Source organism: Drosophila virilis, chromosome 4 (assembly GCF_030788295.1).
Source record: "Drosophila virilis strain 15010-1051.87 chromosome 4, Dvir_AGI_RSII-ME, whole genome shotgun sequence".
In the NCBI taxonomy this organism is placed as follows: Eukaryota; Metazoa; Arthropoda; class Insecta; order Diptera; family Drosophilidae; genus Drosophila; species Drosophila virilis.
Window position 1 is genome coordinate 5,492,255 of NC_091546.1, and position 19,479 is coordinate 5,511,733.

Consider the following 19,479-nt stretch of genomic DNA (forward strand, 5'->3'; position numbering starts at 1 on the left):
AAGTCTTGTTGCCTCTCACATTAACAGGTTTAAAAAATGTTATATACATTTTTTTTAACGAAATTAGTTTATCAGTTCTGAGTACAAATCAAAATGTGAGAGGAGCTAAAAATATTTGCCAAAATAGCTAAGCAGAAAGTTTGTAATAAAAAAAAGTTAAAAAATAAATAAAATAAAAACTTGCCACCTGTGGATGGTTACAGCAATTTGACAGACAGACAGAATAGATATGGCAGTACTAATTTATATATAATTATATATATATTGATATACCCGACATCTACTTATTTGCTGGGTATATCAAAACAGGGATTGGTAAGATTTGCGTGTTGTTGATAGATGTTTACATTTTGAAGAAGTTTGGGCTATTGATTTAATCTTTGTTATTCAAAGTTACAGGGTATCATTTGGCTAAGCAACTATTAAGGGCTCACAGTTGGTGTGTGTGTGTTTTTGCCGGCGTGCATCGTGTTTTATATGCGCGACTCTTGCCGCCACAGCAATTAATCATTGCGACAGTTTTGCGATGCGGCCAACACAGATACTCTCACACACACACACATACTGCATTATGTAACAATGGAATGCTTAAATCCTTAAAGTGCGCTTCTTTCAATGCTGATCAACTATTTGATAAATATAAACATATATAGCTATATCTCACCTTGATCGCCCCAATGGCATTCTGTTTGGTTGCGAATGTTACGAAGGCGCAGCCCTTGCTTTGGCCCACCTGATCCCGGAGCACGGTGCACTCCTCGATGGTGCCGTGGCCCGTGAAAAGTTGCCGCACATCGGCTTCCGTAAATTTTTTATTCAGCATGCCAACAAAAAGTTTGCGCTCTGCAAGAAACAAAAAAAAAAAACAAAAATCATAAAATTAAATATATAAAATCCAGCAGAAAATGTTAACTAATTATAAAAAAAAAAAACTCACGTAGCTACAAAAAGAACAATTATGAAATGCACAATTAAAAGTCGTGTGGAGGCGGCGGAGGAGGGGTTGAGAGGGAGTTGGGCTTGTAAAAAATATGCAAGCAAACAACATGGCGACAGTTTTAATTGTTTCGATTGCACTGCACACTGAACACAGAATGGGGTATATTGGGTTTGTTGTAAACCTCGTCGGGATCACGACAAAATTTACCTTCGCCTTTATGGGTACACTTTGGGAGTCAAAGTTGGGGACTTACAGTTTGAAGGTCACAATGCCTATAATAAGGGAGAATTTTCATTTTGCAGAGTATCTTACAGTCTCTTGTACCTTACTGCGAAATGAATGGGCAACAACTGTACATATAATATGCTCTTAAGCCAGTTTGGCTATATGTGTGTGCGTTTGTTCGTTTGTGTGTGTGTGTGGGTGTGTTTGGGGTGTGGCACTTGACTGCAACTTCAAGTGGCATTTAATGACTGCAGAAACTGTTGCCTGGCCCAATTTTTGAACTAACTGAATGAAGTATTGTTCGCTTGGCGAGTTTTCAACAAGTCAAATGAGCTTCATAAAGGCGCCATTAAAAGCTGGCAGAAGCGTGCAACAATTTGTGGCAAGCAGTCTTTGGTTGAACTGATTTAACATGTGGCATGCGTAATATACGCAGAATTTATCAGCCATAATTAATCAGCTAGCAACTTTTGCAAGCAACTTTAAAAGTCATTTTCTGCGCAATTGACAAGCAGCTGCTGCAAGCAACTAGCAACTTGCAACTTGCCACCGACGGAAATAACTTTAAGCTGCAACAATAAATCCAAGGAACAAAGCTCGATTGCTGCCCAGGCCCCAGTAGGGTATTTGTGAGCAAACTTTTTGCATGGCAATTGCATGCTTTATCTTGGCCCAAACACAAAACGCATACGCTGTCCCGCCCCTCTCCACATTGAACCCTACCAGCATGCAAAATGCGTTGCAAGTGTTGTTGGCCAAAAGTTTGGAGCGCACATGCAAAAGACTAAAAACGCAATCGCAACAAATCGAATCATTGCAACAACAAAGCGCATGCAAAACTTTTCATTTTGCAACACTTTAGAGAAGCGCCCCCAAAGTTTCCACTGCACAGACAACACTCATACGCAACGTGGTGCCGTCCGAGCCGTCCGAGGGGAGTGCTGAGGGGTTGAGCTGATGTGGCAACAAAAGGAGGCATTGGCAACCAATGCCAGCTACATCTAGCTTCAAAAATAAACTAAGCATGCATTCCAACTACTCTCAAATACCCTAACTTGAGCTTGTCTGACTTGCTGAGCTTATTTGGCCAAATAAAATGTTTGAAATTATTTTTGTGGTTTGTTTTAAAAGCTTAGACACATTTTTGTGAGACTCTTTTTGAGAAGTTTCTATAATAGAAGCAGCAAGGAATGGTAAATGTTTTCAGCATAATTCACTTCAACCGGGCAACGATTGGTAATTTCTTCTGGTGTATTATATAGTTAATATTACCTTGATTACTTGTATTAACTATTTAAAACATTTGTGGAAAACTATATCATTTATAGTTTCAATGGAGAATGTGTATAAATATTCAGTTTCTTATATAAATTAGACCAAATTTTATTAAGATTTTATGCGAGGGCAACAAATCTTCGCCAGATCGTAGAAGCTAGCCTCTGTTCCGTTTATTTCTCTACTTTTATCAAGTCTTTTTTTCTCAACTGGCATTCGGTACCCTTCTTGGGGCCTGCGTCGTAAAGTATAAATATAGAAAATTGTGTCGCTGCAACGGAAGTGATTGGAAATTGTTGCGTTTCGCCTGGAAGACGTCGATTTTTTGGAAGGAATGAGTGGGGCATACGATGCATGGCACTCAGCTAGAGCCTCTGGTCTTGCCCGTTGGTCTTATCGAACGGAAAGTTTTTCTCCACACACACACACATACACACACACGCACACCCTGTTGCTAAATACACACATACATGGATTGGAGTTTGTTCATTCTTTTGTTTGCCGCAGCTGGCAGCCCAGGCACCTGCCTCTGACACAGGTGCGAGAAATTTATTTGAGGTTAGTTCAGGTGTGACACAGAAAGTAACATTTTATATATTTATTGTATGGATTTGCCATTTCAAGTTGCAACTTTGCGCCAGCAAAAGATAACCAAACTATATGACAAAAAAAAAAAGAAGAAATTGGGGGCAAGAACGAACCAACATATTGCAACTGACTCAGCGACAGGTGCAACGATGTTGTTGCTGAGAGCTTGTTAAGCACCTCTGGCATGTGAGAAGAATAAAAACAGAGGGGCAGAGAGGAAAGAATGAGAGAGAAATAAAAGGGGGAGAGAGCTAGCTAGCGAGCGCCGCTGATTGGAAAGTTTTATGCGCACGTGATTTTGCACCGATAAAGATGGCAAAGTCGAGCCAAGTATCTGCAAGTATCTACAAGTATCTATAAGTATCTGCGTTGTATCGGCGAATGCGCGTTTGCTGTTACTGACATGCCATAAATTGCGCTACCGATAAAGTAACATAAATGTGGCTCCAATAGGAGCTGCCGGCTGCACTTAATTTAAAGCATAAAATATTGTATTTGGTGTATAAAGTCTGATTAGACGGTGATGCAAGCTTTGAAATGGGGAAACAATCCTTGATTAGACTTGGCTAAAAACTGTATTGCTCGTGTTAAGTAAGGGGATGTCAGGATTTCTACACGTGTTAAGAAAGAGTCTCTTATCTGCAATTATGACTTCAGTAACAAGCAAAAATAAAAACCATTTTAGACAATTTAAAAAATATTTTGTAGAAATCAGTTTACTTATCCGATTCTTTCCCGATCATGCCAGAACTCTGTTTGCATTTCAATCAAACTTCGTCGTTATGATAAAGGGTATCTTAAATCGATTGTATTTCTCTGTTGCCGCATAAACTGAATCTTGACATGCTCATGTGCATCATTAACACACGAAATAATTCGACAATTCGTAGACCTTAATGTCCACTGTATAATGTCAGCTCTGCGCAGCTTCTCAGTTCCAGCCAGAGGACATCGCACAGTTTCTTGGCAGTTGCAGTCAAGGAACCTCATTTAACCAACTCGCGCTGCACAGCCGACATTGCTGCCCCTCCTTTGTCGGCACAATTGCAGCTGTAGCTGCCCCATTACAGTTGCAGAAATTGCAATTTCACGACAATTACCACAAATTGGTTTCCTCAACCGGCGACGCTCACTTCGTCCTCTCGAGTTGCAACTGCTGCTGCTGCTGCTGCCCTTCGTGCCTTCCGTCTTACAATTATGCAGAGAATGAAATGCGCATAAAGTTCGCAGGCTTCGCGCGGCATATAATTTTTGGGGGGCAAACAACCGCCCACTTTCCTGCCCGCCCCCGCCATGTAAGCTCATCTGACCCTGGAGCAAAGCCCTGACTTGGCATATGATGTCGTTAACTGTCTTAAGATTTATGTGCCGAGTCAAAGACGGAAACTGCACTTAGCTCCTGCCCCTTGCCCCCTCCCATATTCACACTTCGCACTTGAGACATCAACTTTTGTGTCAGAGAGTTGGGCAAATTTTCGGGCAAAACTTTTTGTGTGCATGTGCACAATTTTTTATATCTGAGATCTTTTATTTTATTGCAGTTGCATTTTGTGAGCTGCTCGAAAGTTAACTCAAACAGGCATCTCATTCAATTTGCATGGCAATTAAATTTGAATTTTCTTCACTTTAAGTTCTTATTGTTAGTCTGGGCGAAATGGAATTTTAATTATTTTAACAAATTTGTTTGCCATGCATAAACAAATTAAGCTCTTTAGCAAATGTTTACAAGCTAAGTATCCAATGTAAAGCATACTTTTAGCCCACAAACACAATCAAACGCACTTAAGTATGCTACGGAAATTACAAAACAAATTTGCAACATTTCAGGTAAAACGAAACGCATTCCTCCGAATGCTGCATACACTCACGTTTGAGTGGATCCTAACAAAAGATTATTGTCAGATAATAATTAGAAAAATATTTAAAAAAAAAGTCTTAAGAGTCCCAAGCTTGTTTTTTTTTGTATTTTTGAGAGCCCAAAAACTTTAAAGACGATTATCTTAGGCAAAGTTTCCGAATTTGTGCTAACAAAAGAAGGATTCTACTTGGGTTAAGAAACAACAGTTCAATAATATGAATATTTTAATTTGTATTTATATAAATATACCATATTATACTTTTATGTGAATCTCTCAATATGTTTGCTTAAATGAAAATCTATGTAAGTTCCTTTGGGATCCTCACACATTTCATTAACTTTTACTTTTAGGTGAGTGTATAGGGATAACAAAAGTCAATGCATTAACCAGGACAATGGTTTTCATAGTCTCGAGCAAAATGTTGAGCAAGAAAATATGCCTGAAGTGTTTGGGATTTGCATAAATATATTTATGCACATACACGCGTGCAGACATGTGTAAGACACATATGCATATGCAGCTATATAATTTGCTGGGAAATTCGTTTCTAATGTGCGCTGCATTAGAATGCGTTGTTCTGGTGGAAAGAAGAGGAAGCAAAGAAATTGTGGGGTAGGTTTTGTTAACTTATGTGCGATTTACCAGCAAACCGAATTCAGATCGTAACTGGGGCCAATTGTGAGTGTGATTCGAAGGGGTCTCAGTTGTGTTGGTGAGGTGGGTGGGTTGCGTGGTTTGACAAGCGTGCAATATTCAAAGCATAGCCGCAGGCGTTACGGCAGAAGCTGTAAAGCAATACATGTGTAAAAACAGATGTGAACAAGCTTGGCTAATGGCTGTGATTCTGATTGTAATTGTAATTCTGCCCCAGCCTAATAAATGCCATATAAATGCGAACTTGAGCTCAGCAAAGTTTCATATTTTGGGCTTAAGGAAAGTAATTAACGGTCATCTGATTTGATTATTTGCAAATATATGCCAACATGCATTTAAATTCCATAAAATTTTAAATATATTGAATATTTGCTTGAATCAATTGCAGTCTCTGCAAATATAAATCCACAATTTGTAAGACTTTATTATTTCGGCTGGCATACCTGACGCATACTTGATTTAATTGCTACTTTTATATATGTGCCACACATTTTCGTATCATAATATCTTGAATATATATTTTAAAATATATTTTTATTTCAATCGCAAACAAACTATTAAGCTGGCGTACAGTGCGTATGCTTTATTTTGGCTCTATTAATGTTGTACAATTGTTAATAATATACATTTATTTAAATTGCATCTGCTTCTCATAATTTCTGGGATTTATTGTACTCTCCATAATTATAACTAATATAAAAATTTTCATATTTAACAACGCATTTCATTAGCATTTACTTTTTTATTCGTTGAATGAATTGTTCGCATTTTTTCTTACAACTGCATGGGAAATTAGTTGAAATTCCGTTTTAATTTCCGTTTCCGCATCAACATTTTCCGCTTGTCAATTATTGCAAAATTATGCAAATATGTTGTCGGCATAATTCGCGATGGCTGCACAGCAAAAAAAATGTGAAAAAAAAACTTGAAAAATGTCGAAAATTTGCGCATTAAATGCGTCGTCCACAGACGCGTCTCTGCCGAAGTTTTCAACACACCAGCGTGGGCGTGGCTTGCCGCCTAATTGAATTAAAACAGAACATTTTTTGCACCGCAATAAGTTTTGGTTGCGTATAACGATCCCTTGGGCTAGGCTATAAACTTTGCCAGCCCTGGGAACTGAAATTTGGTGACACCTCAATGAATGCCGTCACGGCATGTTGTAGCTGTGTGTGTGTGTTTTTAAATGCCATGCTGATTTTAAACTGCATGTTCAGATGTTGCAGTAAACTTTACTTTTTTGAATTTTCGGTCCCCTAAAATGACAATTTACTTTCAGGTATTGATAAGCAGCTTAGTGTGTTGTTAGATATGTGCAACACGCAGTTACTTAAATATTTTCCAACACTGGATTGTTTAACTTTTAAAAGGCATTCGAATCAAACAGCTAGGACTAGACCATTAGTTTATATAGTTTTTTTATATAGCCGAACATTCGGATGAGAGTAGACTGAGTTATGAGGGTGGGAACTATTGATCCATGTTGGATTTTTGGGGGTACCATTTCCACATGAATTTCGACTAAAAATTATGTTGCCATATTTTGATGCAGAATTCATAATGCGGCCAAACCATGAACAAAAAGCCAAACCTTTTGAAAATCGGATGAGATTTAACCGAGTTATGGGGGTGGGAAGTTTTGACTATGTCTATATAAGATATTTGAGGGTACCATTTTGACATGAATTTCGACAAAAAATTGTGTTGCCATATTTTGATGCAGAATTGATAATGAGGCCAAACCATGAACAAAAAGCCAAACTTTATGAAAATCGGATGAGATTTGACAAAGTTATGGGGGTGGGAAGTCTTGACTACGTCTATATAGGATATTTGAGGGTACCATTTTGACATGAATTTCGACAAAAAATTGTGTTGCCATATTTTGATGCAGAATTGATAATGAGGCCAAACCATGAACAAAAAGCCAAACTTTATGAAAATCTGATGAGATTTGACCAAGTTATGGGGGTGGGAAGTCTTGACTACGTCTATATAGAATATTTGAGGGTACCATTTTGACATGAGTTTCGACAAAAAATTATGTTGCCATATTTTGATGCAGAATTGATAATGAAGGCAAACCATGAACAAAAAGGCAAACCTTTTGAAAATCGGATGAGATTTGACCAAGTTATGGGGATGGGAAGTTTTGACTACTTCTATATCGGATATTTGAGCGTACCATTTTGACATGAATTTCGACATAAAATTGTGTTGCCATATTTTGATGCAGGATTGATAATGAGGCCAAACCATGAACAAAAAGCCAAACTTTATGAAAATCGGATGAGATTTGACCAAGTTATGGGGATGGGAAGTTTTGACTATGTCTATATAAGATATTTGAGGGTACCATTTTGACATGAATTTCGACAAAAAATTGTGTTGCCATATTTTGATGCAGAATTGATAATGAGGCCAAACCATGAACAAAAAGCCATACCTTTTGAAAATCTGATGAGTTTTGACCAAGTTACGGGGTTGGGAAGTTTTGACTACTTCTATATCGGATATTTGAGGGTACCATTTTGACATGAATTTCGACCAACAATTGTGTTGCCATATTTTGATGCAGAATTGATAATGAGGCAAAAATATGAACAAAAAGCCAAACTTCATGGAAATCGGCTGAGATTTGACCAAGTTATGGGGGTGGGAAATCTTGACTACGTCTATATAGGATATTTGAGGGTACCATTTTGACATGAGTTTCGACAAAAAATTATGTTGCCATATTTTGATGCAGAATTGATAATGCAGGCAAACCATGAACAAAAAGGCAAACCTTTTGAAAATCGGATGAGGTTTGACCAAGTTATGGGGATGAGAAGATTTGACTACGTCTATATAGGATATTTGAGGGTACCATTTTGATATGAATTTCGGCAAAAAATTATGTTGCTATATTTTTATGCAGGATTAATAATGAGGCCAAACCATGAACAAAACGCCAAACTTTATGAAAATCGGATGAGATTTGACCAAGTTATGGGGATGGGAAGTTTTGACTATGTCTATATAAGATATTTGAGGGTACCATTTTGACATGAATTTCGACAAAAAATTGTGTTGCCATATTTTGATGCAGAATTGATAATGAAGGCAAACCATGAACAAAAAGCCAAACATTTTTAATATCGGATGAGATTTGACCAAGTTATGGGGGTGGGAAGTTTTGACTATGTCTATATTGGATATTTGAGGGTACCATTTTGACATGAATTTCGACAAAAAATTGTGTTGCCATATTTTGATGCAGAATTGATAATGAGGCCAAACCATGAACAAAAAGCCATACCTTTTGAAAATCTGATGAGTTTTGACCAAGTTACGGGGTTGGGAAGTTTTGACTACTTCTATATCGGAGGGTACCATTTTGACATGAATTTCGACCAACAATTGTGTTGCCATATTTTGATGCAGAATTGATAATGAGGCAAAAATATGAACAAAAAGCCAAACTTAATGGAAATCGGCTGAGATTTGACCAAGTTATGGGGGTGGGAAATCTTGACTACGACTATATAGGATATTTGAGGGCATGAGTTTCGACAAAAAATTATGTTGCCATATTTTGATGCAGGATTGATAATGAGGCCAAACCATGAACAAAAAGGCAAACCTTTTGAAAATCGGATGAGGTTTGACCAAGTTATGGGGATGAGAAGATTTGACTACGTCTATATAGGATATTTGAGGGTACCATTTTGATATGAATTCCGGCAAAAAATTATGTTGCCATATTTTTATGCAGGATTGATAATGAAGGCAAACCATGAATAAAGAGCCAAACCCCGTAAAACTCAGTCAGTCAGGACAAACAGTTTTTTTTATATGGAGATATATTCTAAATGAAGCACCCGATATGTTTATTCTTTTGAAATATAAGCCTCTGTCCTGTGTATTGATTACAATCATGAATGGCTCGCTTTAAATATGTCCAACGCTTTGCACCTAAGTCCATTTCTGTTAAGTGCATGCGACTGCATTTAAATGGATTTGAGTGCAGCGTTTAAATGTAAACTGGCTGCAATTATGCCGTTAAGTATTTCAAATGAATGTAAAAACAAACGCAAATTACGTAACTGCTGCTGCTGCTGCTGTTGCGGCTGTTGCTTTGGTTCGTTGTTCAACACTTTTGGCAACTCATTTGCAAAATATGCAATAAATATTTATGCAGCTGGGGCGGTAGCAGCGGCAACGGCAGCACCAACTACTTAACAACACAAACAGATACAAATATGTGAAAAGTTGCTCCTGTTCCACACACACACACATACACACACAAACACACGCACACGCTGCAGCATTTGAAAAATGGCGGCTTCACATGTGCTTTGCAATTTCATTTATTAAGTCTGCCGCGTTCGCTTAATCTGAACAACAAACAGCAGCAGCCGCAACAACAGCAGCAGCAACAACAACAACAACCACAACAGCAACAACAATAAAACAACAACAATAAACAACAAACAATATGAGTGTCTGTGCAGTTTTGGGCGTCTTCTGTGCCATGTGTTTACGTTATAATTGAAAACGTTAAACGCTAAATCCGCGGATCATGCAAATTGCATCCTACACTCTAGAGTAGCAATGTTTTATGCTAAAATCCTAATTAGAAATAAACAGGGCTTGTGTCTTATGTCTTGCTGCTGAGTTTCTTGGAAATTTGCCGATTTAAAGTAATTATTTTCAGATCAGCTTAGCCAATGTCTATATAAATACATTTTGTATTAGCAGAATCTTGATATTATTTTATCAATTTTTAATAAATGTCGTAAGGATCTGCAACTATATTAAATAAAATTTAAGAGCAACATATGTGAAATTTTTAAAAAATTTTATTTTTATTATTATTATTTTTAAACTTCAATAACCACGAAAAAAATTACGTCGAGTTGCGAGCGACATAGTTTTATTAGATATAGCCCGATATCTTAGTGTCTGTGAATTTGTCAGCGAATTGCATTCGTCTTAGTTTGACATTAGCTCAAGCCTTCAATCAATTCAGACTGAATGTTATTATGACGGCAATTGCGAGTTTTTTAACTTTAAATCAAAGGCAAGTCGCATATTACATTCTTTTTGCACCCCCGCGCTGCAATTCTCAGGGCAACAAAGTAATCACCTAGCATGCCACAACTGTCTCTCTCTCTCTCTCTCTCTCTCTCTCTCTCTCTCTCTCTCCCACTCTCACTCACTCTTCCTCTTTCTCTAATGCTATCTCAGCTTAGCTCAGTGGCTGTGCGAGAATCCCTGTTGATTATTATGCAAAGCGCATGGCGAATAATTTTGAGGCAAATCAAAAAGCAGCGCAAAAGTTACAACTAAGCGAAGAAGAAAAAAAAAGTATCTCAAAGAATTTACGACTGTCAGCGACAACGTAGCGAGAATTTGGTCGCATTTGGCTGGATCTCCCTCGCTGCCAAACACACGACTAAATAACTAACTGACTGACTGACTGACTGACAGACTGGCTGACTGACAAGCCAAGTGTTTTTGACGTGACGTTGCCGCCAAAGCCGCAAATATGCAGAACACCTCAAGATTAAATGTGCAGCGCTCTGTGGCGTCGAATGCGACTGACACAAGATACTTTACGACGTCAAGTATGAAGCGAATATGTATCTTATGAATACGCAGAGAGCAGCGCTCATTGTCTCACATCAGCATTAAGAGGCAGCACGTGCGTCACCAGAACCAGTTTCAGGTAAAGACACGACCGGCAACAACGTCAGCAGCAATGCAAAAGCCAAACAATCAGATAAGCAATAAAAAAAGCAGCTACTTGAGAGATGAATCTAATGAGTACAGTGCAAACTTCACGAGCTTTGCTAAATCTATCTATGAGATACATCTTTATGTACTGTACTATAGCAACTACTAGAAGTATAAACAATCTAATGCTAATGGTTTCTCATAATTTGCGTTCTAGAACTCACGTCAATTGAGTTCGAATCATGCTTGCATTCGCAAACTATCATTAAACTTGTAAGAAACTAAAAATTAATTGAGAAATCTTAAAAATGAATCGAAAATAATATTAATATGTTTTTATTTAGCTTTCGTATATAAGTCCATAATATATTTAAAAAAAAACCTGACAAAAACTTTGTTTTAAAATCCAGCCCTGCCAAAAAAACAACTTTAAGTTTATACCCAACATCCTTGACTTGGAATATATAGCCATTATATTTATTATACTTTTAAATATATTATTTCATTTGAACTTCAATTTATTTATTTAATTTGAACAGACTTGATAATAACATATACTATTCATACTATTCAAAATCAGTTTGAGCTTAAAAAGTATGTGTAGAACAATTTTTAACCTTTAGTTAGGTCTAACATTAAGATTTGTTTAATTATGTTCTACCAAAGTGTTTTCTCCCAGTGTAAAATGTGCAACACTTAATCCCTCGCCCCTCCCTATTGCATTGCCACTTTGAGCCATGGCATCAATTTTAAGATTTGGCTGTCTGTCAAAATGCATTTCGATAATGAAATGCCAGACTTGAGTTGCAGCCAAGTGAGCAAAATAATTTGTGCGCAATGCTCAATTCAATGGGATCTTTAGATCTTAACTGGTATTTGGTTTAATTTACTAATTATGATGCCCAGGCATTAATCGACCAGTCAAGGAATGCAGCCTCAACGTAAGGCAAACATTTAACCACAATATTGAATTCAGTGCCAGATCTACGCACAAGCTGTTTTTCAAATTGAATGTTTCAATTTTTTGTAGTGCTCGACACTTGAGCTACACAAAAAGCGCACTTTCGTCTCGTATCAACATGTTCAAAGTGCTTCGGTTGGGGGCAAAAACAAAACGAAAACGTATAAAAAATATATAAAAGCTAAATTATAATAAAAGACTTGCTGAGCGGCCAGTCAATAGGCTGTCCCGTTGTCTGGCAACAGTCGCATATGCATTGCATCCACTCATCTTTCGAACTCAGGGCAATGTGCCAGCCAAGCACTTGAGAAAATCAAAAGGGAGTTCTTGCTACGGCCAGAGGGGAACGGAGTGGGGAGTCGGTGGCACATTAGAATAGGAACTGCTGGCGGGCAGCGGTAATTGAATGAGCCAGCAGCACAGCAGCACGGGGCAAAGCGTTTCGGTCAACACGATATTAAGACACAACTAGTCGCAAATGCACGATCAGTAGATACCCTATAAACGGTTGCAGCAGCTGCAACGTACGTGATCACTTCCAATATATCAACAGAGACCGTACAAGTAGTTCAATATAAATTACTTTCTAATCGCTGAAAATCGATAGTTATCGATTAAGACAAAACGATGATATTAAACATCGCATCGCATCCAAAGCCTTATCGATGTTAGGCTTGGTAAATACCCAAGGGAAAGCCCAAGAAACGTCGTGGAATTTCTTCTAATTTGATAGTAAACTTGATCTGTGTCTGATACACTAGCATTCCGTCTCGTCTGTTGTCTATGTGGTTGACAATGCTTCCCTCCTCTTACATAAACTTGCACTTCTACAATATGCCCATTCATGTTAAATGTCTACAGGGTATATAAAAAATACATATATTTATACATAAGCTCATACACTATATGTGCATAAATGAACCCTTCGAGCAGCTGCTGAAATGGCCGCCACCAAAACAGATCCTGCCCCATAGATGCCCGAAGGCGTTGACGTCGCCGACTGCTCCCTGCTGGCAGTTTGGCGATTGCCCAACGAATACAACGCGCGAGCTCTGCGGAAATTGTGGCGCTCGCGGCCCGGAAGTGTTGCCAACGTAATCGAAACGTGCTGGCTTTGGCTCGGACTGCGACTCTCAGCTAGCTCTGGGCCCCCAACCAGCTGCAGCTCCAACTGCTGCTGGCTGTTGACGACGCCGTCCGGTCAAAGAGCACAGAGACTTGCCACGCCTTCTGCGCCTCTTCACTTTTTGGCATGCCACGCACATAGCTGTAATGGAGGTGGGGTGTTGCCAACTGATTTAAATGATTTTGCACATTTGTCGCAGCGGTTGGCAACGCGCCTGTCATTAGCTTTTATTAACGTAAATTGTGTTTGCGGCGTATAATCAACGGGCTATCATTTTGATTACCTGTAATTGTTGTCCCGATATATTAATTTAACACTTGTTTGCCTAAGTTCAAGTTTTAGTTTTTCTTATTATCCGATAGCTCTAACAATCTGCCCTTGAGTAAACGTACATTTATTAAGAGCTTCGCTCAATTAGCAATCATTTCTTTCTTTTCTCCCTCTCTCTCTTTTTCTCTTTCTCTTTATTGCATAACTTAGCAATACACACACACACACACACACACACTGGCACTTACCTACACTCAATTGAAAACTTGTCTATGCTAAATATGCGCCCCTTAAGCATTGCTCTCGGTACAAAAGGCGGAATGCAGGGCAGACTTTGACTATTGGCTATTGCATATGCAAAATTCAAAATGCTTTCAAGTTGAGTGCGACCCCAATTTCCCACCCTTCCTCTTGTGTGCAACAGTGTTGAACAATGTGCTGGAGACAGCTGTACACACACACACACACATACACGCACACATTCACTCGATATATAGATTTGAATGTTAAAGATGAGTGCGTGTCAGATTTTTTTATTTAGAACACTTAAACACTCTTAAACACTTGTTTTTGCTAAGTGTATAAAGTTCTAAAAAAATTAATTTTAACTATTTAAACTTAAGTTGATTTTGGCATCAAGATACGGATCAAGTTGTGTTGAGATCGCGTGCAGTCGTGTTACATTCTGATTAAGTCGTGTCAAATCGTGCTATTATAATCACGTCGGCGTCATGCTTAGTTTATTTATTTTTTGATTGAATCGTGTTGAGTCGTGCTAAGCCCCGCAATAGTCATGCCAGCGTCGTGTTTTCTCGTGTTGCCTTCTGTTTAAGTCTTAAGTTCTATTATAGTCGTAGCAGCGTCGTGTTCGGTCATGATGGTTCGTGTAACATTCAGATTAAGTCGTGTTTAGTCGGGCTAAAGCTCTGCCTAGTCATATCAGCATCGTTTTGTATCGTGATATATCGTGTAAGAACTGGTCTGTCATGCTAAGTCGTGTTCATTCGTATTCAGTCGTGCTAAGGCGCCTTCAAACAATTTACTTGCCACCTTCGTTCGTGTTGAGCCGTCTTAAGACGAACTGAGCAGCTGTTCTACTATGCTCTAGTCGTGTGAGGTCCTGTTAAGCTTAAAATATAGTTGTGCTCAGTCTTGTTGAGAGCTTTTATTTATTTAGTATTTGGGTATTTGAGGTCTTGTTTTGTTTTTAAATTGTCTGAATTTAGTTTAAAGTCGCTTAAAGTTATTTGAAGTCAGCTGAAGGTTGTGTTATGTCGTATTTGGCTCTACTTAACATAAACACGCGTATATTTTTTAATTTCGGCGCGAATTCCTCATGTTAAGTCGTGCGTGTTTGTTGCAGCTATAAAAACATCAACATTGTCTCTCATCTCTAATTCACATAAACAGTCGCATACGATTGCTCAGATAAATAGGCAATAAATGTGCATGAGCTGCTTTCGTTTGTCCCCTGTCAAGGTTCAAAAAGTATTTTGTAAGAACTTTCGTTTGCTATTTCGGCTTCACGTTTGCTTTCGACTCTATGTACTCTAGGCAATGTAAATATATGCACGGGCCTTCTGTTGAACCAGACAGACAGATACAGATGCGGCATCAAGTTACAGCAATACGTATGTATGTATATATATATATATATATATATATACGCATATAAGTTTGTTTTTGTTTATATATATAGTGTATCTGCTTCAATGTATATTTGTATTTATATCGATGTCGGCAATTGATTACGTATTCCGCATGTTGTATTGTCGCGACAGAATTTAATTTCGTTCTTATGGGACGCACATTCGATCGAGCGGCCAATGCGCCGCCTATTGGCCTAGCCGCTAGCCCCTACCCCCTGGTACACCTCCATTCCCACACCCGGCCGTTGGTTTTATCCACTCTGACGGTCTGTATTGAACTGTAACGCATTCAAAGTTGTCATTGTTGTTGTTGTTGTCGTTGTCGTTGTCGTCTGTCTATCGCACCATTGTCTATGCAAAATGTACAGCAACAGCAGCAGCAACAGCAACAATCGAATATTTGTTGTTTTCATTGAAGGGTCCCACAGAATTCTCGTATTTGTGTTCTCTGGTCACTTGTCTGCCATTTGACGTTTCGGTTTTACAAGTGTGTATATGTGTGTGTGTGTGCGTGTGTGTGTGTGCTAGGAGTGGGCGCATGTTAAAATTTTCAATAGTTCAGGAAATTAGCTGCAAACAAATTGACTGACCCATGCGAGCTGAGAAAGTCACATTCAATGAAAACAATTGAAATTGTCAAAATACCGTAAAATATATTGGAAAATTGCATTTTCTGCGCTCATCACTAAGTATATCACTTTAAAAAAAAAAAAAAAAAAACATTTTTGTTAATTAATAAACAAAATTTCAATCGATTTTGTATTCCCTCTAAAATATGCAGTCATATGTGTTAGTGTTGCAATGCAGCTTTCAAAGCCCATGAAAGTTTCGCCAGTGGCCTAACACTAGAGTATTCATTTTTAGTATATTCTTAATTTTTAAAATAGTCAGCTTTGCAAGCACATAAACGTTTTAAAGGCCTCTTATTCATTTTAAGCGAAAGCTTTTAAAGCACCTAAATGCTTTAATATTTCGCACTCACACTCAATATTTGGCTATTACAATTTTGTTTAAGGATTTTACTCTCTTACAGTGGGAGCTTTCAAAGCTTCTATATTTTTCTTTCACATTCAGTATTTGGCTATTACAGTTTTGAGTATTTTACAATCTTTAAGCGAAAGCTTCAAACAAACACAAATCATTTTTAAGAGAGTTGAAAAACATGTTGATTCCTTGAAATTAAAACATATTCGTTTCTAAAAATGTACATCAATAGAAATATATCTTATTATCTTCCAGAAGTAGTTAAGTAAAAATATCTTGAGCTAATGGATAATTTAAGATCGTCTGCAACTTTTAGGTTGAGGCCCTTTCTTAATTCTTATCTTTAGCCAGGTGAGGTACTTTAATTCTTATCTAGTTTTCTTAGACCTACCAATATTTTTCTCAACCTCTCTCTTTCATTCTCTTTAAACTCTTGCAGTTTCTGCTCTTCATTTTAACACTTCTGTGTTTTGACTGAGTCAAATCAAAATTCAAGTTCATATTAAACGTTTGCACAATGCTCACAGGCGTGTTATTTTTGTAATTAGCAAATGGTTGCTAAAAAACCTGAAACTAGCAACCAAATCGCCATCATCATCATCATCATTATTATCCGTAGATTTAGACCAGAGATCATGTCAGTTGGTTACAAATAGAATTTTTGGTATATTTTAAGTTGGTTTCGGGTTTGCCTTGGCAAAAAAAAAAAGGCAGCTGGAACAATTTTCTTGACACTTGCCAATGTGACAGTTACGTTCGTTGGCGAAAATCTTCTCCTGGCTGTGACGGGCTACCCCTCGACTGCAGCTGACATGCAAAAGCAGCTACGTGACATGGCAACGTGCAGGGTTTTCGATTGTTGCTGTTGTTGTTGGTTGCTCGTTGTGGTTTGTTGTTGTTGTTGTTGCTCGTGTTGGTTGTTGCCACAGCGAAACGTGTTACATTTATGTTAACACATTTGCGCACGTTGCGTGCGAGCGAAATGGCGTTAATGGCACTTGCAGCTGCTCTCGCTCGCACCTGATGCATTTGCCACAAAATTCTAAAACAGACAAACTTATGTAACACACACGCACACCAGCATTCTGTGAGCTATTTGCACGGGCTGCTACGTTTCACTTTGACTGACAGCCATTTTGACTTTGACTGTTGTGCCCCGCGACCTAGCATAGTCTGCTCTCCCCCCCCCCCCCCTATAGTGAGCCCCTCCCTCTGCCTGTCATTTGATCTGCTCATAAAATGATTAGTTTTCCTGCTGCTGCTGCTCTTGTTGTTGGGGAACATGTCTGCTGCATCGAATTGCTTTAAAAATATCATCGCATGCACTTGTTGTGCTCGCCGGACTTTGAGTTTGTCGCCTTGCACAGGGCTGTTGGGCATGCACTCATTCACTCACTCATTCACTCACTCATCTATTCGCTCATTCATTCGAATGGTTCTTTATTTATTTATAACCATTTTTGTTTAGCCTTTTGACGTGGCGTTGCTTATTTATTATCATTATTTGCTGCCTGTCAGTGCTGCCGCTTCTTTAAGCAGCAACAGCAACAACCACAGCAACAAGCATAACAACAGCAAACACAACGACAACCACAACAAACAATTCATTTCGCATATATCGCATAAATATGCAAGTCATGCGCTTAGTTAGACAGCGTCGACGACGTCGACAACAGTCGCGTCCACATCGATAGAAACGTCAAAGCATGCCAGCATTTTGCTGACCCCCCCAATAACGCCTCTGCCACGCCCACTGCAGCAAAGAATTACAGAGCCAAGCAGAGCCAAGCAGAGCCAAGCCAGCAATATCCGAAATTCCCCCAACAGCTATTCCCAAATGAGCTGTGTGTGTGCGAGTGTGTGTGTGTGTGTGCTTGGGGTTAGATATTTTGCATGTGCTTGCAGTCAAACATATTGAGAAAACTTAACTAAAAAGAGAGACAGTGCGAGGGGGGGGGGGGTTGTATTAGCCATATTTGGAGCAATCTGTATGCAAGTCGCAACAGCGGAAATGGATTAGATCGTTAACTTATTGATTTGCATGCACGGCACTCATTTGCTGTAGTTGGTTAGAAAATGGTTCTACAATAAACAATTTTAGCATCTAGATACCCTTTACTTGATGGGGCGAAAATTTAATTGTTACTGTTAGGCTTGCATATAAATCAGATAATGATTACTTAGCTCGATTGCCGATTGTCATTGCTCGATAAATGAGGAAATAAATAACAATAAGTTCAATGCAGTTAATCATATAATAAAAAATGTTATAAATAAAAAATAGAATAGATTTGCCAGTGAATAATCTCTTAAATCGTTCATTTAAAACTAAATAGCTAAATTAAAATCTATTAAATTATTTTTCTAAAAAGGAAAATTATAATAAAAAAGATTTGCAATATGTTTGCAAAAATGTTGTTGAAATTACGAGCAAACTTCGGACAATGAATTGAATTAACAGTCACTCGGCTAACCTATCAAGTTCGAGTCTCGTAATGATTTTAATCGAGCTTTGAATCGAACCAGCTATCACAAAAGTAGCTGGCTCTAAGCAGAGCTGACTTGCAGTGCATTTTTAACTAAATTGAAATAATTGAGATTATTTAAGTTTTTTAATATCAAGCACAAATTAAACTTCGGAGTCGTTGACTTGAAGGTGATATGATATATTGATATTGGTATTCAGCCCATTGCCGCCGCCGATATGCCACACATTGTCTATTGTGGCGGGTCACAAGCAACAGTTAGCAGTAACAAAATAACAACAACTGACACAACAAAAAGGACAAACAAAATGCTCTCCACATGCCCCAAGTGCAAATCCCCTGACAAAGCTAAAATTTAATTAGCAGCCAGCAAGTGGCGTTTGCAAATGAAATTACACACAAAAACGAGGCGCCGCTGTGTTGCATGCAACCGATGCCCGAAACAAACGCCCACAACACACATATCCCTACACACCCATACTTCTACACCCTCACACTCACTCACATACCGATATGCTATAGGTAGCATTAAAATCCAGCCCCAGCTTCACACACTGGCTTAACATTTTGCCACTTGGCAGCGCGACTCGGGGACTAAGCAAAATACGAGAGAAAAAAGCGAATGGAAATAAAATACAACGACAACACACACACATGTAACTCGACACGAGCCACGTTGTCTGCCCTTTATGCCCCGCATACCATTTTTTGTACACTCTGAGAAAAATCGCTGCTCAAATT

The 19,479-nt window shown here is 38.4% G+C and overlaps 1 protein-coding gene and 1 long non-coding RNA gene across 11 annotated transcripts in view; one reads left to right on the top strand and one right to left on the bottom strand.

The window, feature by feature from the left end:
* LOC116651529 (uncharacterized) overlaps positions 1–19,479 on the top strand; it is a 117,754-nt gene that overhangs the window by 28,220 nt on the left and 70,055 nt on the right. The gene's annotated exons all lie outside the window — the stretch shown is intronic.
* The window catches only part of bru2 (bruno 2), a 66,324-nt gene that overhangs the window by 14,095 nt on the left and 32,750 nt on the right, over positions 1–19,479 (bottom strand). For all 6 annotated transcript variants that reach the window (XM_032438008.2, XM_032438009.2, XM_032438013.2 and 3 more), the window contains one exon: positions 665–843. In XM_032438008.2, coding sequence (XP_032293899.1) covers positions 665–843 — 179 coding nt within the window. The remainder of the gene's footprint in view (positions 1–664; positions 844–19,479) is intronic.